This window comes from Schistocerca nitens, chromosome 8 (genome assembly GCF_023898315.1).
Source record: "Schistocerca nitens isolate TAMUIC-IGC-003100 chromosome 8, iqSchNite1.1, whole genome shotgun sequence".
NCBI classification, from domain to species: Eukaryota; Metazoa; Arthropoda; class Insecta; order Orthoptera; family Acrididae; genus Schistocerca; species Schistocerca nitens.
The window spans coordinates 483,495,321-483,515,157 of record NC_064621.1 but is presented as its reverse complement, the minus strand read 5'-3'; the positions used below and the strand labels follow the sequence as shown (position 1 = coordinate 483,515,157).

Here is a 19,837-nt window from a genome sequence, read left to right as displayed (position 1 = left end):
TACAATAACAAAACTGAAACCTAAGAAACCACATGACAAAGGAGTGTAAAAACACAGGTAGGCATCACTGGAAGTCTCACTTGTGCGACTGTCTGAGCATGTTATGTCTTCATAATTAGTGAGCAGCCATGTCAAAACACTGAAGAACCAGTAAACCACCGATTCCTTAAAGAATGAAACTCCCATGTACGAAACAGCTGTGAGTGATTAATTACTTTATAAATGAATTAATGTGTTAAGCATATAACGAAGAAAAGTTAGAAATAGGTCTGAAATTATGCGTAACATTTGTTGAAAGTCATTAAGTGCTCTCATTATGGAACACTCGATGAATTTAGTCTTGATAATTTGTGCTCCATTTTAAGCAAATTTTACTTTTTGATGCATCTCAGTGGTTATGATGTCATTTCTGCTTAACTGTGTTGTACAATGACATAATTTTGCAGGTACATTCACTGGTGTATGTGGATACTGTCTGCAAACTGTTGTGGATAGAGTCATTAATCAAGAAATAATAAATTAAAATGTCATGCCTGATGCTGAAGCCTGACAACATGAACAGCAACAATGTAGAAGCAATAAACTTTTTTCCTTTCATCATTTTGTGGGTGTGTCAGTGAGAAAAAGTTTCATGGAGGTTTGAAATTATGTGTAAAGTTTGCTGGAAATTGCTAAGTGCTCTCATTCTCAACTACTGGATGAATATAGTCTAAATATTTGTGCATCATCATCAGTTATGCTGCTTCAAGACAAAAAAACACATGCTTGAACTGCAATTCTTGTCTTGTTGTTTGAATTTTTGACATAGGATTATACCTCTTAAATGAGTAGATTATGACAGCATTTAACATTTTTAAATTGGGTCAATAATCGCATGAAATACTATAGATCAAATTTTTGTTGCCGCTAGAACCCATTAGATAGACAAACTGGCACTGCTTTTGTCATTTAGTAGATACACTTATAGGGTGTACTATTTACAGGAAAGATTAAAAGTATTGTACTACCACATCCATATGTAAGGCAGATGTTGGTTAAGAGTTTCTCCTTAACACACGATTAGTGCTAAGCAGGTTTCAGAATTTGAAGACCTAAGTCAAAGACCAGAGCCTCAGCACAGAGTCAGTAATCAAAAGCAAATGTTACAGTGTTTAATACTAGATAGAATGAGCATTTTAAAACATCTGTTTAAGACACTGTAAGAAGGCTAGGAGCAGAATGGGATGTGTCACACAGATGGCAACCTTATTATTATTATTATTATTATTATTATTATTATTATTATTATTCACATCAAAAGCATCACCTACATTGCAATAAATATTTCTTATTGACTAAAATACAATGAAGTGTTTGGTAACTTTCCAAAGGTGTGTGACACTAGACACTTATGCACACATCACTCACTTCTCCTAACTTACAGGCCATTGGTTTGTGGGTGCAGAGCTGACTTCCCACAGTGTCACAGGTGTGTTCTATCAAGTTCAGAGCAGACAAATTGATAGCTAAGACACCAACATGAGTTAATTATCACACTCCTTAAACCATTATATTATGATTCCAGCCTTGTGAGACAGGCAGTTGTCCCGCTAGAATATGCCATTGCCATCAAAAAAGACATCAAGCATGAAGGGATGCAGGTGGTCCATAACGTTCAAGTAGCCCGCAACTGTCCAGTGCCATCGATTATTACCACAATACCTATTTAAGCCCACGTGAATGTCCGCCGTAGCACAATACTGACACTACTTACCAACGTCTATGGTTTGGTGTGTGTTCTGAATATCTACTTACCTGGATGACAGTGTATTCAGACACGGTCGTTAACCTGGTGTCACATGAAACATTATTCAGCCAACTAGGTTACACGTTTCTAGTGGTTCAAAGTCCAATTTTGATGATACCGCATCAACTGCAATCTTAACTGAAAATGTCATTGGATCAACATTGGCACATATAGGGGCCATCTGCTATGGAGCCCCACATTTAGTAAAGTGTGCTGAACACTGTCCACCAAAACACTTGTGCCAGTACCAGCATTGTATTGTCATCAGATCTGGCTTACTGAATGAGCAGGCCTCCAACCTCTGTATTCTTTATTAAGACATGGATATCCAGCATCTTTGTTGCCCACTCATGGTTTCATTGTCCTTCAATCACTTTCCATAGATGCTCACTCATGACAGTAGCAAGCTTATCTGCTTCGGTGCTCTGAAGAGACTTGTTACCAAGTGCGGCGCCATAACAAGTTCCCCTTTGTCAAAGTCTCTTATGTCAGTGGATTTTCAGCCTGTATCATCACTAGAATGATCTCTGCTTCATCTCTACTCCACTCATATACTCTCGTTACCGTGTCACATGCCGCCAACACCACCAAGCAGGACTCATGCAGTGTGAAGTGGGCATAATGTTTTGGCTCAGTGTACACATAATTGACTGTGTTGCAACACATTTGCAAAGCCTTGGAATGATAGGGAAACACCAACTGTGTAGAGTTCCACTGCAACTGGCAATACCAATCCGAAATTGGTTTGGAGACTACTATGTGCTCCAGATCTCCAGTCTGACCTCTTCTGATGTTAGCATCCAGTGGTTTTAACCACCTCTTGTGTCAGGAAAGCCTGCCAGGAATTGGCTTGTTGCTTGAAGTTTGTAGCAGATATAATCTGTACCTGGACGCCAGTTGCGACATGACTGACTATATGCCTCAGAAGCAATACTAGGGCTGCAGGCTATATGCAAGTGGGGAAAGCAAACCTGCTAAATTCATAAAGTGACACACCAAACCTGCCTCCCATGCCTACGATTGCTACCTACTGCACTCAATGTAACTTGAGACTCGATACGTGACTAGAAGCAAGAAAGACTTTACTTGCTGACTAGGAAGACTTGTATAATACTGAACATTGGTAGCAACATAAGGAATAGCACCCAGACCCAAGATGCACAGACTTTATGTTAATAGTGATGAAAATCTTTATGTGTGGGAATGAATGTATTAGTACTCATGGTTTTAAGCTGATGACATTAGCTGTAACTGGATGACGAGTGAGAAGGATTTCCAAGTAAATTACTCACACCCAACCAACCTGACCACGTGCTGTCTTTTGTAATAGCTGAGGTTGAGATACGTTCATTGAAAATTTTCAGGTCAGGCTTCATAGAAAGTTTTTTAACACACGACAAAGCTATCCTGGAAGCACCAAAAATGATCCTCTATTGTACATGGCATGAAGACAGAACCTGGAGGAAAGATATAAACATTATGGACACAGGGAGAAACAAAGCAAATTGTTAAAAAGTTTTACAGGAAGGAAATGCTGATGCATTTCAGATTGGACTTCCTGTAATGGAAAAGTGACAATGTGATTCTGATACAATACACTTTCAGATCTGCTTTCCGGAGACCTACGTTCATTACAATCGTTGCTCGGCATATTGCCACAAATTGCATGTTGCACTGAAAAACATGCACATTGAGATAATGCATCACTCTGGAGGGCAGGTGTGTGAAGTATCTGGATAAAGATCTGTTTGCAATTACACCTTTTGTTAAAGGTGAATTGTCTGACTGCCTTATAGCACTTGCAAAAGCTAAACATATTAAACCAACGAATAAACTGAGTAAAACAATAAACAATGTCTCATTACTGGGGGATTGTGGCTGGGAAGTACCATGGCCTCAAAATCAAAGAAGTGTATTCCACAAAAGAAAATAAAGTGAAACGCATCTGCAAACTGCTATACTCACATCAACAGTTATTCATACTGAAGTCAATGCTGAAAACATCCAATTACACACACTGTGTGTACTAAATTAATGCTGGTTATTCTTAGCTTCTAGTGAATGCTGAAAATGACAAACTGATCCAAATCAGTAAGAATCTCACAGCAGCAAATGAACTCCAGTTCGGAAAGAAGGCATCGGACACGAACAGCAATTGGAAGTCCTGATCTGTGCCAGCGATGCAGGAAATGAACCGCCATGGGTGGGAAAAGGAGACAGTGATTTGGATGTGCAGGAGAACTATGAACATGTGCTACGTAACTGGCCAACAGTTGTGCATGCCTAACCGGCAATGGAGGCCCTCCGGCTTCCACAAGGACGCTGGTTACCAGACTTGTCCAAAAAGCTCCTGTTACTAGGCAAACACCACAGTGGTGCACTGGTCGAGTAAACGCAATGTTAAGGGCACCACCGAACCATAAACTAGACTCCCATGTCAAGGCGGAATTGAACAAGAGCTCTGTAGAGCTGCAGCAACATAGAGCGATCTGCGGTTGGTTGGTTTGGTTTGTGGGATTTAAGGGGACCAGACTGCGATGGTCATCGGTCCCTTTGTCCAAAAAATTAAAACCGCCCAAAGAGAATAAAAAACGAACAGCAGGAAAGACGTCACACGACACAGGACGAGAAAGACTCCGACAGAGATCAGACAAAACAAAGTAAAACACACAGAGTGTGACGGTGGTTGGCCGACCATAGAGAAAAAAAGAGGAAAAGCCAACCACCAAGAACACATTAAGAACTCAGTTTAAAATCAGAGGCTAGAAGCCAGAATCAACGCTAAAAAAAAAAAAAAAAAAAAAAAAAAAAAAAAAAAAAAAAAACACTCAGATTAAACTATAAAAACCCCCTGCCCGAATAAAACACAAAACTAAGTCCACCATGGCAGAGTCATCTAGTAAAAGGGCAGGGAGCGTGTCAGGCAGTGCGAACGTCTGCCTGAGCACGGCTAAAAGCGGACACTCCAATAAAATGTGCACCACAGATAAAACGGAGCCGCAGCGACACAGAGGCGGGTCCTCACGGCGCAATAAGTGGCCGTGCGTCAGCCGAGTGTGCCCAATGCGCAGCCGGCAGAGGACAACAGACTCCTTGCGAGAGACCCGCAAGGAGGAGCGCCACACACCGGTAGCCCCCTTGATGGCCCGAAGTTTGTTGCGTGGAGGCAGGGCGCGCCATTCAATGTCCCAAAGGTCCAGAATTTTGCGGCGCAGGAATGCTCGCAAATCCGTCTCTGGGAGGCCAACGTCCAGAGATGGTGCACTAGTCGCCTCTTTCGCCAGCCGGTCAACATTCTCGTTGCCGGGGATCCCAACATGGCCTGGGGTCCACACGAAGACCGCAGAGCGGCCGCAACGCGCAAGAGTATGCAGGGACTCATGGATAGCCATCACCAGACGGGAACGAGGAAAACACTGGTCAAGAGCTCGTAAACTGCTCAGGGAATCGCTACAGATAACGAAGGACTCACCTGAGCAGGAGCGGATATACTCTAGGGCTCGAAAGATGGCGACCAGCTCCGCAGTGTAAACGCTGCAGCCAGCCGGCAAGGAACGTTGTTCGGAATGGTCCCCTAGAGTGAGCGCATAACCGACTCGACCAGCAACCATCGAGCCGTCGGTGTAAACAATGCCAGAGCCCTGATACGTGGCCAGGATTGAATAAAAGCGGCGGCGGAAGGCCTCTGGAGGGACTGAGTCCTTCGGGCACTGTGCCAAGTCGAGCCGAAGGCAAGGGCGACGAACACACCATGGGGGTGTATGCAAAGTAGCCCGGAAAGGAGGTGGAACAGTGAAAACCTGAAGCCAAGAGAGAAGCTCTTGGACGCGGACCGCTATTGTACAACCAGAGCGGGGCCGACGTTCTGGCAGACGGACGACCGATCGCGGGAACAGGAGACGATAGTTAGGATGCCCGGGCGAGCTTAGAACATGGGCAGCATAAGCGGCCAGCAAACGTTGGCGTCGGAACCGCAGTGGAGGTACACCTGCCTCCACTAGTAAGCTGTCCACAGGGCTGGTGCGGAAAGCACCAGTGGCAAGGCGTATCCCGCTGTGGAGAATTGGGTCCAGCACCCGCAACGCAGACGGGGATGCTGAGCCATATGCCAGGCACCCATAATCCAGACGGGACTGGATTAACGCCTGGTAGAGCCGTAACAGGGTAGAGCGGTCGGCGCCCCATCGTGTGTGACTCAAACATCGCAGTGCATTGAGATGCCGCCAACACGCCTGTTTGAGCTGCCGAATATGAGGCAGCCAAGTCAATTGGGCATCGAAAACCACCCCCAAAAACCTGTGTGATTGCACCACCGAAAGAAGTTCGCCGTTAAGAGAAAGCTGCGGCTCCGGGTGGACAGTACGTCGCCGGCAGAAATGCATAACGCAGGTCTTGGCTGCCGAAAACTGAAACCCATGCGCTACAGCCCAAGACTGCGCCTTACGGATAGCGCCCTGTAGCTGACGTTCAACAGCTGCAATGCCTGTAGAGCTGTAGTAAAGGCAAAAGTCGTCAGCATACAGGGAAGCGGAGACAGAATTTCCCACGGCCGCAGCAAGCCCGTTAATGGCTATTAAAAACAGACAGACACTTAAAACAGAACCCTGTGGCACACCGTTCTCCTGGACGTGGGAGGAACTATACGAGGCCGCGACTTGCACGCGGAAGGTACGACACGACAGAAAGTTGCGGATAAAAATCGGCAGAGGACCCCAAAGACCCCATCCATGAAGCGTAGAAAGGATGTGATGACGCCATGTCGTATCGTACGCCTTCCGCATGTCGAAAAAGACAGCGACCAGGTGCTGACGGCGGGCAAAGGCAGTACGGATGGCCGACTCCAGGCTCACCAGATTGTCGGTGGCGGAGCGGCCTTTACGGAACCCACCCTGAGACGGAGCCAGAAGGCCCCGAGACTCCAGTACCCAATTCAAGCGCCGGCTCACCATCCGTTCAAGCAACTTGCAAAGAACGTTGGTGAGGCTAATGGGACGGTAGCTGTCCACCTCCAGAGGGTTCTTTCCAGGTTTCAAAACGGGGATGACAATGCCTTCCCGCCATTGCGACGGAAACTCCCCCTCGACCCAAAGACGGTTGTAAAGATCGAGAAGGCGCCGCTGGCAGTCCACTGAAAGGTGTTTCAGCTTCTGACAGTGGATGGCAGTCCACTGAAAGGTGTTTCAGCATCTGACAGTGGATGCCATCTGGCCCAGGAGCGGTATCAGGGCAAGCAGCTAGGGCACTGCGAAATTCCCACTCACTAAATGGAGCATTGTAAGATTCTAGGTGGTTGGTGCGAAACGAAAGGCTCCGACGTTCCATCCGCTCTTTAATGGAGCGGAAGGCCTGGGGGTAAGTCGCAGAAGCGGAACTCATAGCAAAATGCTCTGCTAGGCGATTTGCAATGACGTCGGAGTCAGTACAAACTGCTCCATTCAGTGAGAGCGCAGGGACGCTGACAGGTGGCCGATAGCCGTAGACGCGTCGAATCTTGGCCCAGACCTGCGATGGAGTGACATGGAGGCCAATGGAGGACACATACCGCTCCCAGCACTCCTTCTTGCCTTGGCGGATAAGGAGGCGGGCCCACGCACGCAGCCGTTTGAAGGCGATAAGGTGGTCTATGGAGGGATGTCGCTTGTGACGCTGGAGCGCCCGCCGGCGATCTTTAATCGCTTCAGCGATCGCAGGCGACCACCAAGGCACAGCCTTCCGCCGAGGGGACCCAGAAGAACGGGGAATGGCAGATTCGGCGGCAGTAACGATGCCGGTGGTGACCGATTGAACCACCGCATCAATGTCATCAGTAGAGAGAGGCTCAAAAGCGGCAGTGGAGGAGAACAAGTCCCAGTCAGCCTTATTCATAGCCCATCTGCTAGGGCGCCCAGAAGAGTGACGCTGTGGTAGTGACAGAAAGATCGGAAAGTGGTCACTACCACACAGGTCATCATGCACACTCCATTGTACAGACGGTAAGAGGCCAGGGCTACAGATTGAAAGGTCAATGGCGGAGTAGGTGCCATGCGCCACACTGAAGTGTGTGAAGGCACCAACATTTAACAGCGAGAGATCGAGCTGCGACATTAAATGCTCAATGATGGCGCCTCGACCTGTTGCCACTGACCCACCCCACAGAGGGTTATGGGCGTTGAAGTCGCCCAATAGCAAGAAAGGTGGCGGCAATTGGGCGACTAGTGCAGCCAGGACATGCTGCGAGACATCACCATCCGGTGGAATGTAAAGACTGCAGAGGGTAACAGCCTGTGGCGTCCACACGCGTACAGCGACAGCCCCTAAAGGCGTCTGGAGAGGGACAGACTCGCTGTGCAGAGTGTGAAGGACATATATGCAGACGCCACCAGACACCCTTTCATAAGCTGCTCGGTTCTTATAATAACCCCGATAGCCACGGAGGGCGGGGGTTCGCATTGCTGGAAACCAAGTTTCCTGGAGAGCAATGCAGAAGAAAGGGTGAAGGCTGATAAGTTGGCGGAGCTCAGCTAGATGGTGGAAGAAACCGCTGCAGTTCCACTGGAGGATGGTGTTGTCCATGGCTGGGAAATGCGTGACGGGACTGGGAAGGCAGATTACGCCGCCGGGTCACCTGCTGCCTCCGATTGAGCACCCGCGCTAGTGCTATTCATGGCGTCTGAGGGACCGCCGAGATCGAGGTCCTCAGCGGACGCCAGAATCTCCACCTCGTCCTCCGAGGCGGAGCTTGTAGTAAGCGGTGGGACGGGTGCCACCGCAATGTTGGTATTCTTGGGGACTTTCTTCTGGTTATGTTTCTGTTTCTCCCGTTGTGCCTTCGGTGGTGCAGGCTTGGAGGGCTTCACAGGGTCAGTCTCAGGGACGGAGGAGGACCGGGAGGCCCTACGACCAGGGGCTGGTGGTTGTTTGAGCCACTTGCCGGTGTCTGCTGTGCCTCTGGTCGGAACTTGCGAAGGGAGGTCCCCAAGGGATCCCTTCCCGGCGAGAGTAGCCGAAGAAGTCTTACGCTTCTCCGGCTGGGAAGGGGGAGCTGATGTCCCCGATGGTTGGGAGGTTGTTGCTCTTGGAGAAGATGGAGCAGGAGCAACAGGGTGTGAAGTGCCCCCCACAAGCAAGGGGGCTGGTGGATGCTGACCGATCTTAGAGCCGATTCGTGATGCTGCAGCGGCGTAGGTTGACGTCATTGCCACAGGATGGAGCCTCTCATATTTCCGTCTAGCCTCAGGGTAGGTCAGCCGGTCCAGGGTCTTATATTCCATTATCTTCCTTTCTTTCTGCAACATCCTACAGTCCGGCGAGCAGGGGGAATGGTGTTCTCCGCAGTTAACACAGATAGGAGGCGGGGCACATGGAGTATCGGGATGCGAAGGACGTCCACAATCCCGACACATGAGGCTGGAAGTACAACGAGATGACATGTGCCCGAACTTCCAGCATTTAAAACACCGCATCGGAGGAGGGATATATGGCTTCACATCACAACGGTAAACCATCACCTTGACCTTTTCGGGTAATACATCACCTTCGAAGGCCAAGATGAAGGCACCGGTGGCTACCTGATTATCCCTCGGACCCCGATGGACGCGCCGGACGAAGTGAACACCTCGTCGTTCGAGGTTGGCGCGTAATTCATCGTCGGACTGCAGAAGAAGATCCCTGTGGAATATAATACCCTGGACCATGTTGAGACTCATATGCGGCGTGATGCTAACGGAAACATCCCCCAACTTGTCACAAGTGAGCAACCTCCGTGACTGGGCAGAGGATGCCGTTTTGATGAGAACAGAACCAGAGCGCATCTTGGACAAGCCCTCCACCTCCCCGAACTTGTCCTCTAAATGCTCCACAAAAAACTGGGGCTTGGTTGACATAAACGATTCCCCATCAACCCGCGTACACACGAGGTACCGGGGTGAATATTCTCCACTGCCTTCTTTAGCAAGACGTTCCTCCCATGGAGTAGCTAGGGAAGGAAACGATCTCTGATCAAATTTTTTCCCGTTGAGGTTAGACCTCGATCGCTTAGAGACTGCTGGTGGAGGCCCACCAGCGATAGATGATGTACCACGCTTCATTGCGGGTCATCCGCCCTGATGCCACCTACTCCGACCAAGGGCCCTCCCCACGGGCGCCACCCAGCCGCAGCAATAGCCATCTGGCAGGACGGCCATTGCCGGGAGTCCTGATGCCCCAAGGAGATGGGCATCTACTCCTAGGCATACGTGGGGAGTTAACGGCGCAGGCATCAGTAGAGCGATCCCTGTGTTGTCAGGGGGCTACAACCAAGAGGGTACATGGCGGCCCCACCACAACGGACTGGCTACCGTGCTGGATGTTAGGTGACATGTGGTCCATGGTCGCCGTCAGTGCAGAAAATGGCCCTGCACAGTGGTTGGCAGAAAGTGTACGCAAGAGCGTAGCCATGCCCAAGCGATGGAGAGCGGGCGGGACTGCAATGCAACGACGAAGAAGATGGCGAAAGTTCTGAACACAACATGGACACAAGGCACCAAGTAAGGCGCCCTTCCCCAATTGGCTCGCTCTTCGGAATAATTTAGAAAGATGGAGGTCAAACCCGAGAGGGGACCATCACATAAGGCCGAAACGTTTGAGACTCCTTTTAGTCGCCTCTTACGACAGGCAGGAATACCGCGGGCCTATTCTTACCCCCGAACCCGCAGGGGGCTAGAGCGATCTGCACCCCAGTTGGTGTTGCTCAGGCAGCGGAGGGCATTGAGGTGCTGCCAGCACTTCCGCTTAAGCTGACAAATGTGAGGAATCCAAGTCACTTGGGCACTGAAAACCAGTCCTAATAATCAATATGTCTCAAGTACAGTGAATGAATCATCATTAAGGTAAAGTTCTGGTTCTGGATGAACAATACAACACCAACAGAAGTGCATAACACACGACTTTGCAGCCAAAAACTGGAAACCGTGAGTTAGAGCCCATGATTGCGCCTTGTGGATGGCTCCCTGTAGGTGCCGCTCAGGAACACCGGTACTGATGGAGCAGTACGAAATGCAGAAGTCTTCTGCGTACAAGAAGGTGAGATGGACAGCCCTACATCTGCTGCTAGACCATTAATGGCCACTAAAAATAGAGAGACAATCAATACAGAGCCCTGCGGGACCCCATTCTCCTGGATATGGGGGGAACTAAGAGAGGCACCTTCTTGGAAACGGAAAGTACGAAGCGACAGGAAATTCTGGATAAAAATAGGGAGTGGGCCACGGAGACCCCACTCGTGTAATGTGGCAAGTATAAGTTGTCACCAGGTCATGTCCTACACTTTTCGTAAATCAAAAAAGACAGCAACCAGGTGTTGTCTGGAAAAGGCTGTTCCGATGGCAGACTCTAGAGACACAAGATTATCAGTGGTAGAACGAACCTGGCAGAAGCCAATAGGCCATATGACTCCAGGACCCAACCCAACCGCCGACACATCATATGTTCCAGCAGCTTACAAACAACATCGGTGAGGCTGATGGGCCGATAGCTATCCACGTCAAGTGGGTTTTTACTGGGTTTGAGCACCAGAATGATGGTGCTCTACCGCCAATCTGACGGAGACACGCCATAGCACCAGATCTGTTTGAAGACTGAGATGTCGCTTGTAGTCAGATGAGAGATGTTTAACCATCTGAATCTGGATCCGATATGGTCCAGGAGCTGTGTCGGGGCAATGTGCAAGGGCACTGGGGGGCTCTCACTCTGTAAATGGGGTGTTGTAGGATTCACTGTGGCATGTAGTAAACGTGAGGACTTTCCTTTCCAGCCGCCGTTTGAGAGTGCAAAAGGCTGGGGGGGGGGGGGGGGGGGTAATTCTCCAATGCAGCGGCTTGAGCATAGTGCTCGGCAATCGTGTTTGCATCGGTAGATAACACGCCATCTATGTTAACACCGGGAACACCTGTTGGGGTCTGGTACCCGAAAACACGTTTTATCTTTACCCAGACTTGGGAAGGTGATGATGGCACCCAATGGTCAAAACATATCTCTTCCAACACTCCTGCTTCCATCGTTTGATAAGTTGGCGAACACAAGCACAGAGCCGTTTAAAGGCTATGAGGTGCTGCAGGGAAGGGTGCCACTTATGCCACTGTAAAGCTCGCCGACGCTCCTTAATTGCTTCAGCGATTTCCGGCGACCACCATGGGACTGCCTTTCGCCGGGGGCACCCTAAACAGCGAGGGATCGTGTTTTCTGCCACAGAGACAACTGTTGTAGTCATCTGCTCAACCATGACATCGATGTTCCCATGTGGGGGACATTAAACAGCGACAACAGAGGTGAAAGTTTCCCAGTCCACCTTGTTTAAAGCCCATCTGGGCAGGTGTCCATGGGCCTGACGCCAGGGCAGTGGTCATTATCTCACAGGTCACCTTATGCTCTCCAGTGGACAGATGGGAGAAGTCCTGGGCTGCAAATTGATAAATCAATGGCCGAGTAACTACCTTGAGCCACACTGAAATGTGTGGCAGCCCTGGTTTTTAAGAGGCAGAGGTCCAACTGAGACAGTAAAGTTTCAACATCTCTGCCTCGGCCAGTAAGCACTGTGTCACCCAACAAGGGGTTATGGGCGTTAAAATCTCCCAAAAGTAGGAAAGGTTTTGCGAGTTGATCAATCAGTGCAGCTAATAAAAATGGCTCTGAGCACTATGGGACTCAACTGCTGAGGTCATAAGTCCCCTAGAACTTAGAACTACTTAAACCTAACTAACCTAAGGACAACACACACATCCATGCCCGAGGCAGGATTTGAACCTGCGACCGTAGCGGTCGCGCGGTTCTAGACTGTAGCGCCAGAACCGCTCGGCCACCAGCGGCCGGCTGCAGCTAATACATTCTGGGATACTACACCATCTGGAGGAAGATGTACATTGCAGACAGTTATTTCCTGTGTCATCCTTATTCTGATAGCCACAGCTTCAAGAGGGGTTTGAAGGGGCAAAATTTCACTACAGAGTGAGTTTAGGACATAAACGCAAACTCCACCTGACACTCGATTACAGTCGCTACAGTTCCTGTAGTATCCCTTATAGCCGCAGAGGGCAGAGGTCCGCATTTCCAGGAACCACATTTCCTGGAGAGCAATGCAGAAAGCAGGTGTAAAGCCTAACAGTTGCCGTAGCTCAGCCAGGCAGTGGAAAAAAACCGTCACAATTCCACTGGAGGATGACATCATTGTGAGACTGGGAAGGCATGGACCATTCAAGGAGGCAGTTTATGCCTCAGGGTCACCCGCTGCCAAAGATTTTTTGCCTGAGCAGTCTATATCAATTTTGTCTGAGGGTCTGGCAAGATCTAGGTCCTCAGCGGATGCCAGAATCTCCACTTCATCTGCAGACGTAGAGCTTGGAGGTAGAGGTGATGTGGTGATACTGCAATTCGCTTGGTCTTGGGGACCTTCTTTTTGGATTACTCTGTTCCTTGGGTTTCCCTAGCTGGGAGGACTTCACTGATTTAGTATCTGGGACAGAGGATGGGCATGAAGCCCTGCAATCAGCTGCTTTTGGGCTCTTCAACCACTGGCGGGTGTCATCTTTCCCACTAGCAGAAACGTGGGAGGGAGTGACCCAAGGGACCCCTTCCTAGTGACAGCAGCGGAAGAAGTTGTTCGCTTCACCAGCTTAGAAGTGGGGACGGACCTCTCCGATGGTTGGGGGAAAGATGGGGGGGGGGGGGGGGGGGGGGGTTTGCTCCTGAAGTTGGTGGTGCAGGAGTAACAGGGAGGGAAGTGGCCCCCCCTCCCCTCCCCTCAACATCCAGGGGGTAGGTGTAGTCTTCTGGCTCTTAGAGGCGACGGGGGTTTGTGGAGCTGACGGGACTAGAACTGTTGTAGCGGAAACGTAAGACGATGTCATACATACAGGATGCAGGCGTTCAAATTTTCTCTTAGCCTCAGTGTAGGTCAGTCAGTCCAGGGTCTTGTACTCCATGATTTTTCTTTCTTTCTGGAGAATGCTGCAGTCTGGCAAGCAAGGCAAATGGTGCTCTCCACAGATGACACAGATGGGAGGCGGGGCACATGGAGTATCGGGATGTGATGGGCGTTCGCAATCTCGACTTGTGACATTGGAAGTACAGCGGGAAGACATATGACCAAACTTCCAACATTTAAAGCACCACATTGGGGGAGGGATACAGGGTTTTACATCACAATGGTAGACCATCACCTTGACCTTCTCGGCTAATGTATCACCCTCGAAGGCCAAGATGAAGGCACTGGTGGCGACCTGATTATCCCTCGGACTCTGGTGGACACGCCGAACAAAATGTACATCTCATCGTTCTAAATTGGCGCACAGCGCATCATCAGACTGCAAAAAAAACTCCCTGTGAAATATGATACCCTGGACCATATTTAAGCTCTTATGGGGCATGATGGTTACAGAAACATCCTCCAGCTTGTCACAAGCAATTAACACTCATGACTGGGCAGAGGATGCTGTTTTGATCTCATTTTGGACAAGCCCTCCACCTCCCCAGGCTGGTTTTCTAAATGCTCGACAAAAACGGAGGCTTCATAATCATGAAAGATTCCCTATCAGCTCTCGAACACACAAGGTACTGGGGCAAATAAGATCCGCTGCCATCCTTAGCCTGACATCCCTCCCATGGTGTGGCCACGGTGGGGAATGAATTGGGGTCTGTGCACTGACTTGAGCCCATGAATGCTTAGAGACTGCTGGTGTTTGACCACCAGCAAGAGATGATGTACTACACTTCATCGCGTGTCATCCACCCTGATGCCACCCACTCTGAGCAGGGGCCCTCCCCACGGGCACCACCCAGCCGCAGCAAAGGCCACCTGGCCATCAAAAGAGGTATTTGAGGACATATATCTCAAGGCTGTAAGAGATATGCAAAAGACTACCACCATACATGATCAGATTTTACTCTTATAAAGGACTGACAGGTGCTAACCATTTGGCACAACCCAGGAGGCACATGTTGCCTATCAAATTCCAGAAACCTTGCAAGCATTATTACCCAGCTGAGGAAGGATGACAGGATTCCATCCCATGCATCGCAGAAGACACCAATGGATGATCTCATTACCAACACAAAAATTGACAAACTAATGGAACTTCAACAAAAAAAATGGTTTTTAGATGGTAATGTTCTTATTTCTAATGCTTTCTGATATCCCAATCTAACCTACAACTCGAGCTACACAACAGCTCTGTCACCAACACGTCCACATAGAAAAAAAATTGAGTTCTGATAGCGACATCACTGATCACAGTAGAATGACAATTTTGCTATCTTCAAGACAACATTCCACCAGCCCTACACAGAAAGATCTAGTACATGAACATCAGCCATGCTGTCACACCACCCCGCCCCCTCGTTATTTAAAAAGAAAATCGGCAGTCTGTAATAAACTTTCAGCTACAACAAACAAAATAATAGCATTATTTACACGCTAAGAGGTTAGTTAAAGTGTGCTACTCAAATGCCCCCGAAATCTTGGTGGTTGTGACAGGCTGATCCATAGCACACCCGAGGTCTACGTTAGATTAGCAGGTGACAATCTGGTTGACAGTTGGCAATGTAAACAAATGTGAATGCAGAATATATGGTTTTGGTAACAAACTGACCAGCAGCAAGTCCTAATTTTTAGGTCAGCGCCGTACTGAAAAATGCAAGGGTGGGTCCAGTATATAACTTTTACCAAGAGCTCCATTAATTCAAAAGGTGTCTTTTCAATAAGCGTCCTGCTTAACAATCCACAATCATTATCACTGCAATTTTTACAACTAAATTTTTACATGACACTAACGACTGTAATCTCAGAAGTGTTTTGCCAAAGATGAGATAGATTCGATGACTAAGAGTAACTAGGGGATAAGAGAGCATAACATAGTAGTTGATATTGAAATGTGAAATTATCTATAGCATTAATATTATTGCCAGCACATTATAGTCTTCAAACTGTAGCTTTAACTGGCCAATGAGTGTGTTACCTCTTGCAACACAAACATTATAATAGAGACAAATCACTTGAAGATACATTATGCTACAGATCAGTTTATCACTACAACTTTTATTTCACATTTACATCCCAACCTAATCTAGATCTCAGACTATACTACATTTACATTTATCTCTATTGGTGGTCCATCACCTAGCTACGTGGAATGGTGTTTTTTATATAGGCCTATATCATTTTTAACATATGCTAGTTCATACTTATGATTTTCCATTTAAATAAAAAAATATGAAAAATAACGTTGAGAAATTAGAAAAATTTTAATCAAAATTATTATATTAGAAAGGGAAAAAAACGTGAGATAGGAACTAAGATGCCACCACCAATGCCATTCCGAATGCATGGACCTCAGTAGTACACACACAACTCTCTCTCTTTCCATGAAAACACAGACTTGGTAACAAACAGTGCACTGTTTGCAGCAGATTTAAAGAATCCAAAATGGAATTCTGATCGCGATAATATCCTGTATAATTTGTAGTCTGTGCAGTAATAACCAAAAAAGCACTCAAATAACACAAATCTACTTTAGGTAAGTAATTCGGAACTCCCATGGTTTAATAACTGACACCTTGAATTAACAACACCCCTGTGCCCATCACATTTAAAAAAAAAAAAAAAAAAAAAAAAAAAAAAAAAAAAACAGATGTATGTCAAGCAGCCGCAATAGTAACACGAATGCGAAGATTTTTTTTCACAGAATACAAAGTGTTTTCGATGGTCACAGCTTGCTACATGTGTGTCCAACACTATAGTCCCATAAATTCAATTGTGAAACAATCTCTTTAATGTTTCTGAATAATATGAAAAAAATGTGTAGCATGGTTCTACCAGGATAAGGGTATGTTTACTCACTTCTTCGTCTTCAGTTCATTATACTTGGCGGTGAATAGTTCTTCAGTGGGGTTATCTCTACAAAGTTGTCGTAAACTAGTTTGCACTGCTGCAGTCTGACCTGGATTCACATGTCTTGATTCTGTTTGCTGTAGCCGTTCAATAAGTACCTCTGGCAACTCTGGGGATCTGTAGAAACCAACCAGATTTTGAACAGCTGTATTCTATTCGCTCTTCAAAAATTAGTTCCGATGTGACTCAGTCCAGTCACTTTGGTAAATCATTGGGCATTTTACTTTCACTCACCTGGTCAATGTAACTAGATCTTTCATCAATCTATGCACTTTAAATTCACTCATTTTATTATTTTAAAAGCAAAATCATCTTTCCAAACAACACACATCGTACTTGACAGCCATTTGACGCTCGCGGCAAAACACTGCGGTGTTCGTGAAGTAAACAACACTGAGCCAAAGATAATGACTGTCAGTGCTGAAAAACAACAAGCAGGTCAGAATCTATGGCGCCATAAATATGAAATGAACGAGTGCACTCCGCCACATTGTGGAGATCAAAACATTGAAAGTGTATTACTGTGTTCGTCGAAATAATAACGTAAATTTGTGAAATAATAATTACTTGTGTTGCCTATGGATGCACAAACAAAGAAACAAAGTGGAAAGTTAACTGCTGCTTTCTTCAGGTAAATACTTTAGCTTAAATGAGGCCAATTCGTTGTTTACTCTCTTTGGCATCAAATTTTAATGTTTATAATATATAGGTTCAGGAAGGGCAGCACACGGAAAAGACTCTGGTTCAAGCCATTGCGTCGCAAAGACGACATTGATGAACTTCAAAATCAAGCATTCACTCAGAGTGTAGTGTGCCAGCATTTAACATAATTTGATGTTATACTTGTTTCCCTTGTGGATCTTCAACATACGGGAGATGATTATGACGAATAATCACACGATTATATTACTCTGAAGAAAAATATTTTTTTCACGACATGAATATGCGTAAACAAACACCTGAACGTAGTACAATCCTCAAAATGACTGCCCATGAAAGTGTCTGTTGCGCCAGATTCTAGTCGTCCGCCAGCGTTATAACCTCACAAAGCAATATTCCCACATATTTCCCCTCCCCCCCCCCCCCCCCCCCCAGGGTGGAGCATAGTGATAGAGGCTGCGTGGAGTGCCCAGTCAGTGATATGTCACAGAGTCAGGGAGACCTCCCAGGTGTGTTGTCATCTGCAACATAGAGGACATAGGGCGGTGAATTACACTGGATGGCGTAAAAGTGAAAATCACTTATGTGGGCCAGCATACAGTGGGCTGGCCATACTGCGAGTGTGAGGGAGCACTGAAATCAGGTGGCAGGTAGTTGGTGGTGGCAGCTATTGAGTGGTGTCTGATGGAAGCAAACATGGTGCCACGATCATAAAGATGCCATCGCTGTAGAAGTGGGAAGGCAGGGTGGCTGAGTTGATGTCACATGGCTGTGTGACGGTCTTACAAAAGTGCCATGCAGTCGAGACATCTGTAGTATGGCAGCCCATATGTCATCCCTCATTGAGGAGATCATTGTCTATACTTTGACAGTGAGATCCTCAGGAAGGAACTTAGTGAGTTTTAGGCAGAGTTCAAAGGTCGGCAGTCTAGCACTTGTGATGTGGGGATAGTTGAACATGGGATGGGAGGGTGCTTGGCATGTTTTACCATCCAGTGCGGCACCTTGTAATGTCCATATGGGTTAAAGGACACAGTTGTTGGTTTTCCATTGAATAGGATGAGGAAGGTTTGATCATCTCATTGAAGCACTTTGTGGGGTTCTGTATAGCTGGGGCTGTACTGCGTCATCTCTTAAAATGACAAAGTTGCAATCTCTAAGAACTTTGTGTATAAACACTTTTGGTTGTGAGTTTGAAATAGACAGTAGTATTTGGAGGAGAGCTATGTATTTTTTGACATGAACGAGTAGGTCTGGTGGATTAGTGTGCATGGTTGTTGGGTCTTGAAGAACAAAGTCCGCTGAGAGGGACAGCATCTCACCATAAACGACTTCAGCCAGCAACACCCTGAGGTCACGCTTATGTGTTGTGTGAACCTCAAGGAGCATCCAGGGGAGTGCCTATGACCAGAGCCCTCATGTCCATATGGGCCACTTTTAACATGCAGTGCCATCGTTCGACCAGTCCAGTAGTTTGGGGATGGTATGCTGTGATTCTAGTCGCATGGAATCCTCAAGCTGCATGTCTGAAGAAGATCGCTGTTCAAACTGTGTGCCTGGTCAGTTGTGATAAACGTGGGCCAACCGAATCTTGATATCCATTTTTCAGTGAATGCTTCAGTGGTGGCTTCCGCCATAATTTCTTTAAATGGTGTGGCTTCAACCCATTGTTTCACATGATCAGTAGCAGAGAGGACATAGCGATAGCTGTCAGAGGATGGTAGCAGTCCGATGAGGTCAGAGTGAACATGTTCTAAGCATGCTTTTGGGATATCTAACTGGCGTAGTGGTATCCTTTCTTTCAGGAGTGCTAGTTCTGCAAGGTTCGCAGGAGAGCTTCTGTAAAGTTTGGAAGGTAGGAGACGAGATACTGGCAGAAGTAAAGCTGTGAGGACCGGGCGTGAGTTGTGCTTCGGTAGCTCAGTTGGTTTGCCCGCGAAAGGCAAAGGTCCCGAGTTCGAGTCTCGGTCGGGCACACAGTTTTAATCTGCCAGGAAGTTTCATATCAGCGCACACTCCGCTGCAGAGTGAAAATCTCATTCTGGAAACATTCCCCAGGCTGTGGCTAAGCCATCTCTCCGCAATATCCTTTCTTTCAGGAGTGCTAGTCCTCCAAGGTTCGCAGGAGAGCTTCTGTAAAGTTTGAAGGTAGGAGACGAGATACTGGCAGAAGTAAAGCTGTGAGGACCGGGCGTGAGTCGTGCTTCGGTAGCTCAGCTGGTAGAGCACTTGCCCGCGAAAGGCAAAGGTCCCGAGTTCGAGTCTCAGTCGGGCACACAGTTTTAATCTGCCAGGAAGTTTCATATCAGTGCACACTCCGCTGCAGAGTGAAATTCTCATTCTGATTCCTTGCATCTGGTTCATCCACGTAAGTTTACATTAGTCAGTGATATGTTTGCCAGCAAGGCCTTGTGTTAGAGATGCTTGCCAAGCTGCTGCTTCTGGAAGATGTCTTCTGTAGAAATTTATCATGCCTATGAATCTGCGTTATTCTT

General features: G+C 47.4%; 1 protein-coding gene across 3 annotated transcripts in view; it reads right to left on the bottom strand.

Annotated features, from left to right (window-relative positions):
• Nucleotides 1–17,065, bottom strand: part of LOC126199019 (gamma-tubulin complex component 2-like) — a 174,539-nt gene extending 157,474 nt beyond the window's left edge. For 2 of the 3 annotated variants that reach the window (XM_049935705.1, XM_049935706.1), the window contains exons 1-2: nt 16,917–17,065; nt 16,632–16,799 (exon numbers count right to left, since the gene is read on the bottom strand). In XM_049935705.1, coding sequence (XP_049791662.1) covers nt 16,632–16,799; nt 16,917–16,969 — 221 coding nt within the window. In that variant the 5' untranslated portion in view covers nt 16,970–17,065. Of the gene's footprint in view, nt 1–16,631; nt 16,800–16,916 lie in introns of those variants that run through there. The other variant, XM_049935707.1, reaches the window with a different exon arrangement.
• Nucleotides 17,066–19,837: the final 2,772 nt, after the last annotated feature.